Genomic DNA, 19,293 nt, shown 5'->3' with positions numbered 1-19,293 from the left:
AGTTGGCTGTAATTCTCAAACCAAGATAATGACCATTAGGTCACAATTTGATTGTAATAAGACATCTTTAGAAGTTGTTAGTGTGGCGCCTAATGTGGACTTAATTCCTGTGAATAAGATTTGGTAAGGTTTTTCGGAGGTATCCTGGAGTGATATGCTTAAGTTATATTGTAAATAGGTGTGTTCTTTATGTGAGCTTGAGATAGTCTGCCCTTTGATATTGCTGAAAGTTGCATCACTGCAGTTTCGAGCTCAGCTACTTCAGTGGGTGCAGACAATGTTCTCTTTGGATTTATTTCCCTCTGACTTAGGTGGAATTTTGATTACTTCAATCCTGAAACACACCTCGGTTTTTAGTAGTGCTGCCCGATTCACGATTCGAATCTGTTCACCGATTCAAATCAGGTGAATCGATTCAAATCGGTTCGTTTTTGCTAAAAACCAGACTCACCGATTCAGCTGCAAGACGATTTTCACGCAGCCAGCCTCTACCCATCTAATGTAACTTCTGGTTTTGCAAAACCGGAAGTTACATCGGAAGAAACGAAAGTAGTGGGAGAGTCAATCGGCGAGCAAGCGGACCTCGTGCAGCAGAACTCAGCAGCAGCAAATACTACTTTTGGCTGGTTTTCCCTGCATTTCTCCTCTCTGCCCCGCGATTTAATATCCAGTCCAGTAAGTAAATGAATCGGAATGGGGACTGGTGAGTCTTAGGGGTTGGGGATGGAAGCTGAAATCGGCAGGGGGGCTGGGGATGGAAGCTGAAATCGGCAGGGGGGCTGGGGATGGAAACTGAGAATCGGAATGGAGGGCTGGTGAGTCTTGGGGGGCTGGGGATGGAAACTGAAATCGGCAGGGTGGCTGGTAAGTCTTGGGGGCTGGAAGCTGAGAATCATTTCTGTAGGCTATCAGAAATTTGCTTAATTATCTACTCACACAGAAAAGCAGTAAAAGTCAATAGGTTCTCTGAGTGGGAACAACCTGTTTGATCTTGCACTCGTGTGATTGACCAATTGTATATCGAAGTTTAATTTATCACATTGATTAATTTGAGCACAAGTGAGGTGTCCTATGATGGTGTGCAGGCAGAGGGTGATTAACCTGTGCCTTATTGTGTAAAGCACTGGAGAATTCTCTCCCCTCGCTTACCTCTCTCTCAATGAGGACACCCTACTTCAGTATAATCATTTATATGATTTATCTTATAAACATTATTACATAGAAACATATGGTCTTTTCCTCAAGTGCAGAGACATCAGATTGTTCCCACTCAGAGAACCTTTTGACTTTTACAGTGAATCGAATCGAAAAATCGATTCAACAGGGTGAATCGAATTGAATCGAAATATTTTTCTCTGAATCGGGCAGCACTAGTTTCTAGGGCTTTGTCCTCTAATTATAGACCTACAGCATCTATACCTATTTATGTGAAGGTTATGGTTAGCTTGATACCTGTCATCTTATCTGGAGGGTTTAGGGCATTCCACAGCACAGAGACATTGTTAAGGTCATTGCTTGACACTGCCAGTCAATGGTTAAGTGAGAGCAAGAAGACATTGATCCTACAATTCAATCTGTCCTGTATATTCGATCTGGTGGATCATGCCATACTTCTGCCAATATTGGAAGCTGTTGGGGCAAGGGGTAGGGTTTTTCTTCCTGGTTTCAAGGCTTTTTGCACACAAGAACAAAGAAATATTAGGTTTTTACTTCGATAATTTTCTCTCTTTTAGATGTGTCTAGTAGTCCTAAACACTAGGGTTATGCATCTGTACCTGCAAGTTGTTTGCAGAATGGTATCACTCATCTTTCAACTCTGAGTATCCCATCCTTACTAGGGTAGCCTGCTCATAAGCCCTAAGTATTCCAAATTCCCTATGAGGTTTGGGCCCCGAGTCAAGAGATCCATCTGAACAGACAACCTGAGAACTTTGTCTGTCTGCTGCTGAGGCCATGAGATCAATCAGCAGGTGCCTCCACCACCGAACAATGGCGTTGAACACCAGTGGTGACAGTGATTATTCCCCTGGGTCGAGCATCTGCTGACTAAGATAGCCTGCCTTAACATTCTCAACTCCCGCAACATGTGCAGCTGAGAGAGCCTGAGGAACTGAGCCTCTAGATGTAACAGGGCACTACAGGTGCCTCCTTGTCCACTGACCTAAGTCACCGCTGTCACACTGTCCAAGAATACCCCGATTGCCTTGCCTTCCAGGGATTTCTCCAGGCCTGCAACGCCAGCCAGCTCTGAGCTCCAGGTGATTTATGGATCACTTTTGCTGAATTGGGGACCAAAGACCTGAACTGGGTGACTGTTGCAATGACCTCTCCCCCTCAAAACCATAAAGAATGGCATTGGGTCATTAGGATCTCCCAGGAGGATATATATAGAGTGGCATGCCCTTTGAGAGGGATGTTATTTGCAGCCACCACAGTAAGCTTTTCCTTGCTTCCAGTAGCAGTAAGCTTTTTCTTGCTTCCAGCAGCAAGTTCAATATCTGATTATGGAGCATCCATCTGTGTGGCTCTGGAAGAAAAACTTGGCCTACAACCATGTCGAACAGAACTCCCAGGTAATCCAAGTACTGTGCTGGCTCCAAGTGACTCTTCTTGAAGTTGACTATCCATCCCAAGTCCTCAGGAGTTTGGCCACTCTCGAGACTGCTGGTTCATCCTCTTCCTTGGACGAGATAGCAATGTTACTTACCGTAACAGTTGTTATCCAGGGACAGCAGGCAGCTATTCTCACTAGTGGGTGATGTCATCAGACAGAGCCCGATACGGACGTCTCACAAGCACGTGTTGCTTGTAGAAACTTAGAAGTTTCGAGATGCCCGCACCGCGCATGCGCCGGTGCCCTCCCGCCCGGAGAGCCGGGCGTGTCTCCTCAGTTCAGATAGCTAGCCTGAGAAGCCAACCCAGGGGAGGTGGGTGGGACGTGAGAATAGCTGCCTGCTGTCCCTGGATAACAACTGTTACGGTAAGTAACATTGCTTTATCCCAGGACAAGCAGGCAGGTATTCTCACTAGTGGGTGACCTCCAAGCTAACCTCAGTGGGATGGAGGGGGAGTTGGCGACTTAAGAGAATAAATTTTTCAACACTGTTTGGCCAAACTGTCCATCCCGTCTGGAGAAAGTATCCAGACAATAATGTGAGGTGAAGGTGTGAACCGAGGACCAAGTGGCAGCCTTACAGATCTCCTCAATTGGTGTTAATCTGAGGAATGCTACTGAGGCTGCCATTGCTCTGACCTTATGGGCTGTGACCTTACAAGGGAGTGATAATCCAGCCTGGGCATAGCAGGAAGAGATACAAGCCGCCATCCAATTAGAGATGGTGCGCTTTGATACGGGTCTCCCCAACTTATTAGGATCGAAGGAGACAAAAAGTTGGGGGGTGGTTCTGTGTGGCTTGGTACGATCCAGGTAGAAAGCCAAAGCACGTTTACAGTCTAGAGTGTGAAGGGCCGATTCTCCGTGGTGAGAATGGGGCTTAGGAAAGAATACTGGAAGTACGATGGATTGGTTGAGATGAAATTCGGAGACCACTTTAGGCAGGAATTTCGGGTGAGTGCGGAGGACCACCTTGTCGTGATGAAATACTGTGAATGGTGGGTCCGCCATCAATGCCTGGAGTTCGCTGACTCTGCGAGCAGACGTAAGGGCTACAAGAAAAAGCACTTTCCAGGTGAGATACTTAAGAGGAGCCCTGTTGAGTGGTTCAAACGGGGGCTTCATGAGATGGGAAAGGACTACATTGAGATCCCAAACTACTGGGGGTGGTTTGAGAGGAGGGTTAACATGAAAGAGCCCTTTCATAAATCTGGCGACCACCGGATGGGCCGAGAGGGGTTTCCCTTGTAGAGGCTGATGGAAAGCTGCAATAGCGCTCAGGTGGACTCGTATGGATGTAGACTTGAGCCCAGATTGAGATAGGTGTAGGAGATAGTCCAGCACGGAGGATAAGGAAGCTCGCTGAGGTTCCTTTGATTTAGAAACACACCATGAGGAGAATCTAGTCCATTTCTGGGAGTAGCATTGTCGAGTGGCGGGCTTCCTGGAAGCCTCCAAGATCTCCCTCACTTCTTGTGAGAATTGGTGAGGAACCAAGCTGTCAGGTGGAGAGACTGCAGGTTGGGATGAAGCAGTGATCCTTGATGTTGAGTAAGTAGTGAAGGAAACACTGGAAGTGGTACAGGTTCCCTGCTGCTGAGTTGAAGTAGAAGGGAGAACCAAGGTTGTCTGGGCCACCGAGGAGCTATTAGAATCATGGTGGCCTGTTCGAGTTTCAGCTTGACCAGAGTCTTCTGGATCAGCGGGAATGGTGGGAACGCATATAGAAATCGTTTCCCCCAGTCCAGTAGAAAAGCATCTGCCTCGAGGCGATGAGGAGTGTAGATCCTGGAGCAAAACTGAGGCAGTTTGGAGTTGTGGGGAGCCGCAAAGAGGTCTATCTGAGGCGTCCCCCACTGTGTGAAGATTTGGTGAAGGGGGCTGGAATGGAGAGTCCATTCGTGAGGTTGTAGGAGACGACTTAGGTTGTCTGCTAAGACGTTGTTCTTCCCCTGAATGTAGACAGCTCTGAGGAATGCGTTGTGGCGAACCGCCCAGTCCCAGATTCGTAGAGCTTCCTGGCAAAGGAGGGCCGAGCCCGTGCCTCCTTGCTTGTTGATATAATACATGGCGGCCTGATTGTCTGTGCGAATGAGGATCACCATGTTGTGAAGTAGGTGTTGGAAAGCTTGGAGAGCATTGAAGATGGCTCTGAGCTCCAGTAGATTGATTTGATGTAGTCTGTCCGCACTGGTCCAGAATCCTTGGGTGCGGAGACCATCCAGGTGGGCCCCCCATGCATAGTTCGACGAATCGGTTGTGAGAACTTTCTGATGGGGGGGGAGAGTGCAACTGCAAACCTCTGGATAGATTCGAAGAGGTCATCCACCAAAGTAGAGACTGCCGAAGAGCAGGTGTGACTACGATGCGTTTGGTTAGTGGATCGGACGTCTGATTCCACTGTGATGCCAGGGTTCACTGGGGGATTCTGAGATGGAGTCTGGCAAAGGGTGTCACATGTACTGTGGAGGCCATGTGGCCCAGGAGCACCATCAGCTGTCTTGCCGGTAGAGTTTGGCGAGTAGACACCGACTGGCAGAGATGAAGAAGAGCCTCCATGCGTTGAAGAGGCAGGAATGCTCGGAGTCGACTGGTGTCCAGGACTGCCCCGATGAAGGGGAGGGACTGAGTGGGTTGTAGGTGAGACTTGGAAAAGTTGATCTCGAAGCCCAAGTTCTGGAGGAGGTTGGTTGTAGCCGAGACCGCCGAAGTGACCTCTGGGGCTGACGGGGCCTTGATGAGCCAGTCGTCGAGGTATGGGAACACCTGTAGTCCCCTGTCCCGGAGTGCCGCGGCCACTACCACCAGGCACTTTGTGAAGACTCTGGGGGACGAAGAGAGGCCGAATGGTAGCACTCGATACTGTAGATGCAGATTTCCCACCCGAAATCTGAGGAACTTTCGGGAGGCCGGGTGAATGGGGATGTGAGTGTAGGCCTCCTTGAGATCCAGGGAGCATAACCAGTCGTTCTGCTCGAGGAGGGGGTATAGAGAAGCCAGAGTCAGCATACGAAACTTCTCTTTGACCAGAAACTTGTTGAGGGCCCGAAGGTCCAGAATGGGTCGCAGGTCGCCTGTTTTCTTCGGGACGAGGAAGTACCGGGAGTAAAACCCTCGGTTCAATTGGTCTGACGGGACCGGCTCGACGGCCCGAAGCTGAAGTAAGGTTTGGACTTCCTGAAGAAGAAGGGCGGTCTGTGTCGAGCTTGAAGGATACTCTCTTGGAGGATGGTCCGGGGGAACCCGATGGAAGTGAAGAGAGTATCCGTCTCTTATGATGGTAAGGACCCATAGGTCCGTGGTTATGGCCTCCCATCGATGGTAGAAAAGATGGAGGCGGCCCCCTATGGGAGAGGCTGAGGGGTGCAGAACGGTGTCGGTTATGCTCCCGGGGAGGGAGTCAAAAGGGCTGGGTAGCCTTAGGTGCAGCCGGTGGCTGGGGTTTTTGCTGAGACTTCTGGGGAGGTTGTCTCTTCGCAGGTTGTCTCGCAGCAGGCGTTTGTCGGGGCATGTAACGCCGCTGGTAAATCAGGGGTGGCCTGGAAGGTCGAGACTGTTGAGGTTTGGGTTTGGGCCGCAGGATGGATTGAAAAGATTTTTCGTGATCCGACAGCTTCTTGGTAACAGTTTCGATAGACTCATCGAACAGATCAGCTCCCGCACACGGTACGTTGGCGAGTCTGTCTTGGAGGTTGGGATCCATATCGATTGTACGGAGCCATGCCAGGCGGCGCATGGCTACCGCGCTTGCGGCAGCACGTGCCGAGAGTTCGAATGCATCGAAGGAGGATTGCATCAGCTGGAGGCGTAACTGGGAGAGGGAGGCTACCACCTCCTCGAACTCGAATCGAGCTTGGGTGTCTATGAAAGGAGTGAACTTGCGGAGCACCGGCAAGAAGAACTCCAGATAGGAAGAGAAAAAGAAGTTGTAGTTCAGCACCCGTGACGCCATCATGGAGTTTTGGTAGAATTTTCTACCAAATTTGTCCATCGTTCTCCCCTCTCGGCCCGGCGGTACAGAGGCATAGACCTGAGAGGGATGAGAGCGTTTGAGAGAGGACTCGACCAGTAGGGATTGGTGAGAGAGTTGAGGGCCTTCGAACCCTTTATGGTGCACGATGCGGTATCGAGCATCGAGTTTGCTGGGAATCGCCGGTATGGAGTACGGTGTTTCGAAACACTGCATGAAGGTCTGATCCAGCAATTTATGCAGAGGGAGCCGAAGCGACTCCGTTGGAGGGTTAGGTAAATGCATGGTGTCCAGATACTCTTTGGAGTATCGGGAGCCCGTGTCAAGGGTCACATCCAGATCATCCGCCATTTGTTGGAGGAATGATGAGAAAGACAATTGATCCGCCAGCGTCGGTTTGTGAGACGGGCTGGAGGAGGAAGAGGCCTCCGGGTCCATGGACATCGGGGAATGGCAAGGAGAGTCGGGTACGGGTGTTTCCTCGTACTCCGGTCCCTCCGGTGGGGATACCTCTGATGAGGGGTATCCCATACGTTGCAGTTTTTTCTGCGGTGACACCTCCGAATGGCGTGAAGAGTGCCAGGATGAGTGTCTGGATCGATGTCTCTCTCGGTGGCGGGACGGAGATCGGGATCGTCTGTGCATCGCATGGTCTCCCGAGGCCCCCAAGTGATGGATAGGGCTGGAAGCGGTGGATCGTAACAGGGGTTGCGATGCAGGTTCTTGCGATGCTACCCAAGTCTGGTAAGGAGTGCGGAAGAACTCTTCCTGACTATGCCCAGGGCTTTGATTATCGATCGAAGGTCTGGTCCCATGTTGGCGCGGAGGCGTAATGGGCTCTAATGGCGGCATATCAGTAAGCGAGGCTTGCCGCGTGGGCATCGCCGCCCTCCCCCGTTCGTCCTCGTCGGTTGTCGAGGTCGAACGGTGTGGGGGAGGGGGAGGGGGCGGACCGCCCCTTTGGACCGGTACCGGGAGGTCACCCTGTATGGCAGCGATGAGCCCAGGTCCGATGGTCTGCATGAGCTCAACGAATTGAGCTTCCAGCATGGACCGTAGCGAAGCCGATAAGGAGGGATCCGCACCGAAAGGGGGTCCTCCTGCACGGACATCGCGTTCCTTCGAGGTCGAGTGCTTCTGCTTGGTAGCTTTCGGCACTTTGATGACCACTGGTGGTACTGTGGAAGGAAGAGGTACCTGAACCGAGGAGACCGGGGCAGGCACCGACGTCGAGCTCGTGGATGGTGTCGGGATGAACGATGCCGGTTTCACCACACTCGATGCAGGAGGGGTCGATACCGGTTTTGCACGAACCGGGGAGGTATCAGATGAAGTGGAAGCTGAAGGATCCTTAGCTGCGTCCATCTTGAACATCGACTCCCACAGTAGGCAACGCCGTTTGAATGAGCGTGCCGTAAGGGTAGAGCAAGGCCTGCACGATTTCGGAATGTGGTCAGGACTGCAAACAGCGTCGGTGCGGGTCCGTGAGTGAAATCGCGCGTTGGCACTTGCTGCACTTTTTAAACTCGGTGATTGGCCGGGACATAGGCCGGAAAATCTCCGCCGCGAGGTCGAAGCCAGTAGGCCTGAGCCACGTGGCCGGCCCGTTCGACCCGCCGGAGGAAATAATCTTTTTTTTTTTTTTTTACTGAAAAAGAAATGTACTACAATTGAAATTAAAAGAAAGCGAAAAACGCGGACATGGAAGGCAAATTAACTGAATTCAGCTAGCGCATGATGAAGTTGAACTTCTCAGCTCCGCAGAAAGAAAAGAACTGAGGAGACACGCCCGGCTCTCCGGGCGGGAGGGCACCGGCGCATGCGCGGTGCGGGCATCTCGAAACTTCTAAGTTTCTACAAGCAACACGTGCTTGTGAGACGTCCGTATCGGGCTCTGTCTGATGACATCACCCACTAGTGAGAATACCTGCCTGCTTGTCCTGGGATAAGCACTGCTACCACCACTATCATCTAGGTAAAGGTGCAAGGCACCACGGCAAGACCAAAGGGGAAAGCGGAGAATTGGAAATGCTCCTCCAGAACATGAAACGCAAGTTCCCCCTGTGAGCCAGAAAAATGGGAATGTGAAGATAGGCCTCAGTCAAATCAAGGAAGACAAAAAATTCTCTAGGCGCCACCACCGCAAAGACTGAATGGTCTCAATGCGGAAGCACGATACTTTCAGCACAGCATTGACCGACTTGAGGTCCAGAATTGGCCTCCAGTTGCCCGAGTCTTTCATTGGCACCATGAAGTATATGAAGTTATCTGCCCAAGCCTTCATCCGGAACTGGCACGAAGATTCAGGAGGTTTTGCACCATTGCCTGGATTCTAAGGGCTCTCTCTGGCCGGTCAGCCAGGGAATCTACAAAGAGGTCTGGAATAGATGAGTAGAGATTCTATGAGGCTTTGTCTGATCTAGGTAGTAAGCCAAAGCATGTTTACAGTCCAGTGTATGGAGTGCAGATTCACCTGGATGTGAATGTGGTCTCAGAAAGAAAACACACAGAATTATAGACTGGTTAAGGTGAAATTCTGAAATTACCTTTGGTAGTAATTTAGGATGAGTACAAAGGACCACTCTGTCATGAAAGAATGTGGTATAAGGTGAATCTGAAACCAGTGCTTGAAGCTCACAGACTCATCAAGCTGAAGTGATGCAAATCAGGACTACTTTCCACGTAAGATATATGAGGGATGAAGAAGCCGGTGGTTCAAATGGTGGCTTCATGAGAATGGAAAGTATATCACTGAGGTCCCAAGCCACTGTTGGGAGGTGTGATTAGGGGGTTTGAGTGTAATAGACCTTTCATAATATGGAAACTAATTGGTATGTAGTCAGAGGTTTATCATCGAGAGGAAGGTGAAAAGCACTGATGGCACTAAGGAACACCCTCACTGAAACAGCCTTTAGTCCAGAGTTGGAGAGATGCAAAGGGTAGTCCAACACTGATGATAGAGGGCACGAATCTGGGAGTAACGATTGTTGGTGACACCATAAGTTGAAACGAGTCCATTTGAAATGATAACAGCGCTGTGTGAATGGCTTTCTACCACAGTCTATGATGGCTGATACTGGAACAGAAAGCTGAAAGTAATTTATCAGTTGGGAGAGAGGTACCAGGCTGTGAGCGCTAGCGATTGGGGTGAGGTAAAAATTAGGGTGGAGATGAACCCTTTGTTCTGAGTGAGAAGAGTTGGGAAAATCTGCATAGGAATGGGTTCCTTGACACTGAATTGAAGTAAAGGGGGGAACTAGGGTTGTCTTGGCCATCTCAGAGCAATGAGAATCATAACAGCTGGCTTCTATATGAGTTTGAAAAGAAGTTTCTCTATTAAAGGTATTGGAGAAAACACATAGAGAAATTTGTCTGTCCAGTCCAGCAGGAAAGCATTGAATTCTAGACAGCGGGGTGAATATAGGCTGGAGCAAAACTGTGGAAGTTTGTAATTAAGCAGAGATGCAAACAGATCTATCTGAGGGGCTCCCCATGTTGAGAAGACTTGTTGTACTATCTTCGTGTTCAGGGACCACTCTTGAGGTTGATGGTATCTGCCCAGCTTGTCTGTCAGTATGTTTTGTTTGCCTGTCAGATACACAGCTTTGAGAAAGATGTTTCGTGAGATGGCCCAATTCCAAATTTGAGTTGCTTCTTGGCAAAGGAGATGAGGTCTAGTGCCCCTTGCTTGTTCACTTAGTACACAGCAAGCTGATTGTCTGTGCGTATCAGAACTATTTGATTGAGAAGGTGGTTCAAAAAAGTGTTGTAGCGCTTTGTGAATTGCTTGCAGTTTTAGGAGGACTGATGTGAAAGGATTTCTCTTGAATACACCAAGTGCCTTGAGTACAAAGGCCGCCCAGGTGAGCTCCCCATCCAAACATGGATGCATCTGTCATTAACGTATTCTGATGCCGGGGCACATGGAAAAAGTAGGCCCCTTGAGAGATCTGTCGAACTGAGCCACCACTGCAGAGATTGGCAAAGAAGTGAGGTGACTCTGAGTTGATGGGAGAGCGAATCTGTGGCCTGAGATGAAGATGGGTAAATGAGGTAATGAACATTTAGATTATTGTAACATAGTCTATATATCGAGTAACAAGAAAAATGTGACTAGACAAACTCATTCAAAATACTGCAGTGAGACTGGTTTATAGTCTGAAGAAGTTTGATCATGTGATCCCCTTTTATCGTGAGCTGCATTGGCTTCCTGTGGAGGCTTGTATAGTTTTCAAATTAGGCTGCTTGTGCTATAAGGTTGCCTTTGGCATGGATCCATTGTACTCAGCAGAGAGATTTCTAATAGCTTCTCAAAGGAAATGTAGAGAATCACATTCCCTCTTTGTATTTCCCTCCATTAAGTGCTGTAAAAGTATGAAGTACCATGATCATACTCTTATCATTTCAGGGAGCATTTCATGATAAGGACTTTCAACAGCTGCTATTTACATCGCACTCTTACCTACATTTCAGAAAACAATTGAAGACTTGTAATCTTTTGTAAACCGCATTGAACTCTATGGTTATGCAGTCTAGAAATTCGATGTTATGAATGCCATGTGCCCTAGGAGATGCATCATCTGACACGCTGTGATGATTTGTTGAAGAGACACCTGGTTGCAAAGGCAAATTAGATTGTCAAGCTTCTGCTGAGGGAGGGAGGCACAAGCTTGAGTCATATCCAGTAGCACTCCAATGAATTCCAGTGTCTGAGATGGTTGGAGGCCCTTGGTATGTTTAATCACAAAAGTAAAATAAAACAGTTTCTTGATCATATGTCTCTTTAGCTATAAATTACATTATTATTAAGACAGCCAAAAGGAAAGTTTTATCTCATGCAAAATTGTCATTTCTTTAATAAGACATTAACTATTTTTTTCTGAGGCCCTCCAAGTACCTACAAATCCAAAATGTGGCCCTGAAGAAAGGGTTCGAGTTTGAATCCACTGGATTATAGCATCTCCTAATAGTCTGGGGCTTGGAAAATTTTGTCATAGACAAAGTTGTCATACTTTGCTCACGTTTGGCCATTTTTTAAGTGGCCTCTTCAATTTTTCACCAAACAGTTTGTCTCCCAGGCATTAGGGTCCAGGCCAGACACCTACAATTGAGCCTGGCAATGCATGGCAGTAGACAGTGCTGTAGCTCTAGAAGTAACATCAAATGCATCAAACACTGATCTGGCCATGAATGTTCTTGTTTCGAGCAAATTATGGGCTATATCTTGGTATTGCTCAAGGACATCTGCAGGAATATGTTGCTCAAAGGTGGCCAACTGTTGAATTAATTGCTTGAAGTAGGTGGTCATATAAAAATTATAACTAAGGATATGACTTGATAACATGGTGTTCTGATAAGTATTGTCGATTAAATTTGTCCAGGGTTCAGAACCTCTTTCCGAGGTGGAGCACTGGCATATGTCCTAGTACTGGATGATCTTTTTAAGGGCAAGCTCAACTAAGAGAGTGATTTTGTAGTTGAGGTTTGTCAAACCCTGGACATGCCTGGGCTCTGTATAGGGAGTCTAGTTTTCTTGGGGCCACAGGTATAAGAGGAGGCATCTCCCAATTTTTAAACATAGTGTCCCCATGAGAAGGTGGAATGGAAATTTAAAACAATCCTTGGGAATTTGTTCAAAGTCTAAGACATCAAATAAATCAGCTCTCGGCTCCGATTCAGAGTCCATCTTTACTACATTTGACGGATGAATCTGGTGAATACCAAACTCCGATGGAGACCTCACGGGACATCACGGGACGTGTCGAGGTGGAAGAGGACATCTTCTTTCTCAGGGGACCCTCGGTCACAAGGGGGCATCCATTCAAACTCAGAGGAGGGAAATTCGATAGTGACATAAGGAAGTATTTCTTCACAGAAAGGGTTGTAGATCACTGGAACAAGCTTCCAGAGCAGGTGATCAAGGCCACCAGCGTTATTGACTTTAAGAATAAATGGGATGTCCTAGTAGGATCCTTACGAGGGTCAAGTTAAGGAACTAGGTCATTAGTACTCAGGCTTAATGGGGTGGGTCAGTAGAGTGGGCAGACTTGATGGGCTATAGCCCTTTTCTGCCGTCATCTTTCTATGTTTCTATGTTTCTAGGAGGAAGAGGAGAAGAATCAGAAGTTATACCATAGGATTCTGGAGCTGAGAGCTTTGGATCAGAGTATGTTGGATCCGAGAGGTATGAATCATAATCTGTTCTTTTAGGAGATGAGGCATGCCTAGAGCAGTAGTCTTTTGACTTAGATTGGTGTCGATGAGAAAACCTACGACTGCGGTGCCTGGAAGAACTCCTATTGTGTGGACTCCTTTATTGTTCAGAAACTCATAGTAACCCCACCAGATGCTCACCTAGCAAGCAAACAAAGGTTACACTGCGTTCAAGACTCTAATGCAGAACTTTAAATCAAATGTCACTTATCAAACCTCCAATCTTATATGTGGAAAAGGATCTGATGGGAAAATGGTTATTTTTGCTTTGCAAGTTCCTCCTTATGTCTGTGAAATACTTTTCAGCTTTTATTAGATATCTATACCATATGCTGCCATATAAAGAGGATGCATAATACACTACATGTGAACTGGAAACAATGTTCATTAGAACTAGACAAATAAGCTAGAAACTGATGATTTAACACTACACACATTGAAACTCAAGTCAGCTGAGGTTAAAGATAGCCCCATTTGAAGGGATTATGTAACTGAAAAATGTCTTAAACTTACCTAGTCTTTGGGAAAATTCATAGAATTTCTTTAGGTTTCCTACTAATGGTACCACTGCTCCCCAAGCTTTCTCCTGCAACTTCTCATCAGTTGCATGTTGTATTGCCTTGAAAAGAAAATGTTTAGCAATATTAACAAATGTGATTTAATTATCTTTATTTGAAAGCAGATGCATATACTAAAACAAGTTACTTTGTTAAAGGGAAAGTAATATATCATACACAATTAATATATCATGCTGCAATTTTTGGTTCAAAACAGACATTCACAGCTTATTTTGTTTTTGAAAAAAATCAGCAGCAGTGGTAGGGTTATTATTAGTAAATAGTAGGGTTCGCCTGAGGTCTGTGCTGGGACCATTGCTTTATAACAAATATATCAATCATCAAGAGATGGGAATAACTACTGAGATAATTAAATTTTCTGATGACACAAAGTTGTTCAAGAGGATTGTGAAAAATTGCAAGAGGACTTTGTGAGACTGGGAATCAAAATGGTAGATGACATTAAATGCGAGCACATGCAAAGTATGCATGTGGGAAAGAGGAACCCAAACTATAGCTACGTGTTGCAGGGTTCCACATTAGAGTAGTCACTGCCCAGGAAAAGGATCAATGTGCAGCGACAGCTAAGAAGAAAATAGAATGTTAGGAAATATTTATTAATTCATTCATTCATTCATTTAGCCTGTCCTTCCAAAGGAGCCCTGAATGGGTTACGAGAATATATTCACAATATAGATCAGAACATGACACAGTTGATAATACAGTCATGACGGACATAGCATAGTTGGTAATGAAGCAACTCCGTTACAGACATGACCTGGATGATAGTGCAGCTTCTGAATTACAGGCCTAACCACGGTTGATAAAACAGCATCTACGTTACAGTAGGTAGCACACACAAGTTATATTAGGAATGGCATTTGGTGGCACATTTAAGTTACTAGGAGTGGCATTTGAGTTCCATCAATTAGGAAGTGGAGGCACTGATGCTCTGAGGTGCCGGACATTAAGGCGCTGGATTAGTAAAGAGGAAGGTTTTCACCACCTTCCTGAAGTTCCATAGTCTGTCTAGTGATCTAATGGATGGAGGGATGATGTGCCATAATCTTGTATGAAATGCGAAGAAGCGTTTGCAGGCTGTTTCAGTCATGAAAGCGCGACCAGGAGGTAGGGTTAGTCATCTCTCTTTTTGGGATCTCAGTGGTCGGCTGGGAACTTAAATTTGTAATTTTGTTGCCATATAGTTTGGTATCATCTTGTGGAAGGTTTTGAAGGCAAGAACCAGGGCTTTGAAGGTATGTTTTTGGTTAAGCACCAGTTCATGGATGCTGGTACAAGGGTATGGTAGCGGAATGCCCAGGTTTTTCAGGAGGTGGATTGCAGCATTTTGTACACCTTGGAGATGGGAAAGGGTTTTTAGCAGGTAAGCCCCCACTAGTAGCACGTTGCAGTAATCTAAGCAGGAAAATACAAAAGTGTACAGTAGTTGGGCGAATTCAGGTTCTGAGAAATATGCATGGATACACTTTAGCTGGCGTAAATAGTAGAAGGATGATGACACTAATTTGGATACATGAACTGAGAGCAATAAGTTTGAGTCAAGAGGCACCCTCAGGCTACGGATGTTGTCCTTGGCTATAATGGTGTCATTTCCCCAGGAGAAAGACGGACAGGGGTATGTGCAAGTATCTTTGTATATCCAGAGTTCGATTTTTGAAGCGTTTAGCTGTAGTTTATTTACGGTCATCTAGTTCTTTTTCAGTTAAGCAGCAGTGAAGTTTTTTTTATTTGTGTGTCTCGGTGTTGACCTAGGGGGATGTAGAGCTGTATGTCATCAGCAAATGAGTGGATTCTGATTTGGTATTTTTCTGTGATGTCAAGTACTGGTCTGACATAGAGGTTGAAAAGGAGTGGGAAAAGTAAGATACCCTGAGGCACTCCGTGGTGGAGTGGCTTTGGTTCAGATAAGGAAGATCTAGCAGTACTCTCTATGATCTTTCATGTAGGAAAGAGGAGAACCATCCCAGTGCAACACAGTGGATTCCGACAGTATGTTAGTCTGGACAGGAAAAGAGAGGAATTCCCCTGTATCGCTTCATGGTACGGCCGCACCTCAAATACTGTGTGAAATTTGGTCACCGTATCTCAAAAAAGATATAGCAGAATTAGAAAAGGAATAATGGAGAAGAAAACGGTGACAGAGTTCAAAAAAGCATGGGATTGAATACACTGAATCTTTAATAATAAAATAATGGGTATTTATTGAAGACCTAAGGCCGGTACTGAGTGGACTTGCATGGTCTGTATCCCGCATATTGGCCATCCAGTTGAAGATGGGGTGAGGAGAACTTCGACAGCTGAGATGGTTTAGATAGGTTAAAGTGCGCTTCGACACAGACTCCAGTAGTTGGAACCTAAGCACAGGACTGAGCAGACCTTAGGTCTCTGGTCCAGAAATATCTAAGAAAATAGACAAATTTAATTTATATCATGAATTTTAAGGCGTGCACAGTTAGCAAGACTAAAAAGGACCATTCAGGTCTTTATCTGATGTTATTTACAATGCATCAGAGAAGGGCAACAAAAATGATAAAAAGGATGGACAACTTTCCTATATGAAAGGCTAAAGTGTCTAGGGCTCTTCGGCTTGGAGAAGATAGTGAATACAAATCTCTTTCATCCATATTCATTGTGAATATCCTAAAAGCCTACAAATGCACAGTCTGAAGAATGGGTTGAAAATCACTTGTCTACTAAACTGACAGTGATCTAACATCTAAGGGGCTCTAGGAAAAATGCAGAATTATTTTGCAAAGATTATATATTTATGTATTAAGAGTTCTAGTTTTTTTAAAAACATAATATAGCAAACATTTACAGAAACGTTATGTGGATTAGAGTAACTAAAGATAGAACACTAATAACAAATATTTCTTCAGTTTATAGAGCTCTTTGAAAACTAAACTAATAGCTAGTGAAGTGTTCCAAGACCATGTGCTCTGGTTGCTGTTCTGTGTCTAGTATAATGGTGGTAGATCCTTTGTTTCCCCCAGACAAGTCTCCTACACAGAGCTTCCAGAGCTCACTTGAAAACTGCCTGAACTTAACCTATGGGGATTTCAAGATGCCATAAAACAATCTAATATTTTTTTTCAGCTACCATAATATATCCAATTTGCCATATATCTGCATGTGGCATTTATATTACCTCCTTTTTAAAAATACCTTAGCAGCCTTTCACTTCTGTTTTCTCTATTTATTGTATCATAAGGCATAAGAACTTTGTACCACTGGTTGCTTCACCTTTTAGCAAATAGGAAGTTATGATTACCTGGATAACCTTCTGGATAATGCAGGGCAACATTTTTGTTGACTATTGCTGGTCTTTGGTTGATTGCCACTCTATCTTCAGACTGCCCCAGAACTAGAGAATGACACGGGAACAAATTTTTCCCTGGTCCCTGAAGGAACTCATATTTCCCCATCCATCCCCATGAGTTTTGTCGCTCTTCCCTGTCCATTCCTGTAAGCTCTGCCTTAACCCACATAAGCCTATGAACACTTATGATTTTAAAGGTGTTTGTGGGCTTGTGCAGATAAGGGATGGAGCTTGCAGGAATGGGGCAGGGACAGGAAAAGAACTCACGGGGATGGGACGGGAAAATGAGTTCCTGTGGGGACGAGGTAAAATTTGTCCTCGTGTCATTCTCTACCCAGAGTTACTCAATGCTAGTTGCCATCTGCAGAGATTTCAGTGGCATTATTTCAGATACCACCACTGGTAAAGCCTGATCGGTAGCACTTACCTGGTAGCAGGGGCTACTACCTGGTTAATGGTCATTAAATACTGGGTGGACCATATATAGTGGGACAGACTGTGGCCATAATGGCACACTAAACAAATGCCAAATAAGGACCAGAACAAAAGCATGGGCAATGGTTATACAATCTGACTAAATAAATTACTAGAAATAGACAAAGAAAAGTCTTGATAAAATATTAATAATGTTTTATAGAATATTGGATACCTATTAAACATCCAAAAATGCAGAATAGTTTACCCTCTCTTAATCGTCATGGCCAGCACCTCTGTATGACTGTAAATCATCCAAGATTCCTTCTGCATCTTTTAATACTACAGTTCACCTGGATTATAAATCTGTTTTTTCAGATTCTGTGGGTTGGGGCATCTAAATAGCAGAAAAAACACATGAACAGATTGTTTTATGAAATAAAAGCAAAACAAACTAAGTCCAGAGGAAACAAATAATTCCTGACAACTTACAAGTCTAGTTTGTTATTTCTACAATTTGAATTATATTCAGAAAACATTGTTTCAGAAAAATAAGCTTTTATTCAATATATTCCATTATTGCCTGACAGAAAAAGTAGACTACTGTATATTGCAGTGAAATGTAAGTTAGGCATATACATCTTAATATTTCTTGCATTTTACTTATCAATTTGAATTCTAGTACCAATAAAGCAATAGTATTTGCCTTTAGTCATCCAGGGCTCTAAAAACAAATCAGTTTTCCAGAATACTGCTATTCAAGTCAATGGTGTGTATATGTTAATGTGCCCATGTATCTAAAAGCTTTCTTACAATACCCTTAATCTTACGTTTTCATTTATGATTATATTTTCATTTTAATTAAGAAGGTATTTTGGGGCAGATTCTGTATAGACGCTGGTCTCAACAGCACTTAAGAAGTAGCTGAGAATCGCACACCAGCTTCCTATACAGAATTGTGTCTGCCCTAAGGGACAGGACAACTAACCCTAACCGCCCCAATTCTTAAACAGCGCCCTATCACAGGACACTAGTTAGAGAATTGCCAAGGGATCCCTTGCCCATCTAGCTGATCGCGGCTAAGGGTATCCCCGCTGCTGCAATCAGCTGAAGAGATGGCAGGGAAATCCCCCCTAAGTTAGCCGGCAGAGGGATGCCCCTCCTCCTGCTACAACCCCCGCAGTATGCTGGGCAGGAGGGATGCCTATTACCCTCTGCCCCTGAACCCCCCCCCCCCGATGGGAGGGGACTTAAGTATCTGGCCAATCGGAGTCTTAGGCCACTTCCACTGCATCCCAGGATGCACCATGAATGAGACCCAAGACTCCGGTTGCCCAGGGGTGCCTAAGGCACCCTAACTGTGATAGGTGCCTACAGTGTAGGCACCTGCCTTGGGGTTTATTTGTTTTTGTTTATTTTTTTAAAGAAAACATGCATCCCAATTGGCTGGTTAGACAGTGTAGGATGCCTAGTCGCCATCTACAATCAGACACCATTTATTAAATTTGCCCCTTTATGCTTTGCTAGGTAAACTTACAATCCCTCTAGTACAAAATAGTAGAAAATAAAAACTTTATAAAGGGCAAACTGGGTGCCTGCAGTTATACACACCTGGTGTATACGTATATGGGCAGCCAATGATGAAGTCCACGTAATTCTTCCCACAGTTATGAGATAGTACAGCGTGGAGTGGTAGGTGCTGAGGCTTACTCATAAACGACAACGAGCCTTATATCCAGTCCAACAGGACAAGCTTGTTATATGAACATTTAGGACTGGAAGGAGATAGCTATTAAGTAGATTGCCATATAATTTGGAGGGGCTCAATAGGAATACAGGCATAAATGCTCTACTGAAGTCACTATAGCTTGGACCTTATGAGCAGTGACATGGCCCTCTAGCGTCAGACCAGTCTGAGCATATGCGAAGGAGATACAGTCCACTAGCCAAGTAGAAATGGTTCTCTTGGAGACAGGAACTCCAAGTCTGTTAGGGTCTAAGGAAACAGAGTAGTAGTTCTATGAGGCTTGGTATAATCCAAGTAGGAAGCAAAAACACATTTACAGTCCAAAGTGTGAAGAGCTGCCTCACCAGGATGAGAATGAGATCTTGGAAGAAGATGGGTAGAACTATGAAATAGTAGAGATGAAATTTGGAGATGACCTTTGGGAGGAACTTCAGATGT

The 19,293-nt window shown here is 45.5% G+C and overlaps 1 protein-coding gene across 1 annotated transcript in view; it reads right to left on the bottom strand.

Moving 5' to 3' along the window:
• Positions 1 to 19,293, bottom strand: part of CYRIB (CYFIP related Rac1 interactor B) — a 418,393-nt gene that overhangs the window by 45,192 nt on the left and 353,908 nt on the right. Inside the window, exons 11-12 of the mRNA XM_033933027.1 lie at positions 17,394 to 17,450; positions 13,311 to 13,430 (exon numbers count right to left, since the gene is read on the bottom strand). Of these exons, the coding sequence (XP_033788918.1) occupies positions 13,311 to 13,430; positions 17,394 to 17,450 (177 nt within the window). The remainder of the gene's footprint in view (positions 1 to 13,310; positions 13,431 to 17,393; positions 17,451 to 19,293) is intronic.

The sequence above is a fragment of the Geotrypetes seraphini genome, chromosome 2 (assembly GCF_902459505.1).
Source record: "Geotrypetes seraphini chromosome 2, aGeoSer1.1, whole genome shotgun sequence".
Lineage (NCBI taxonomy): Eukaryota > Metazoa > Chordata > Amphibia > Gymnophiona > Dermophiidae > Geotrypetes > Geotrypetes seraphini.
This window is presented reverse-complemented; position numbering and strand designations above follow the sequence as displayed.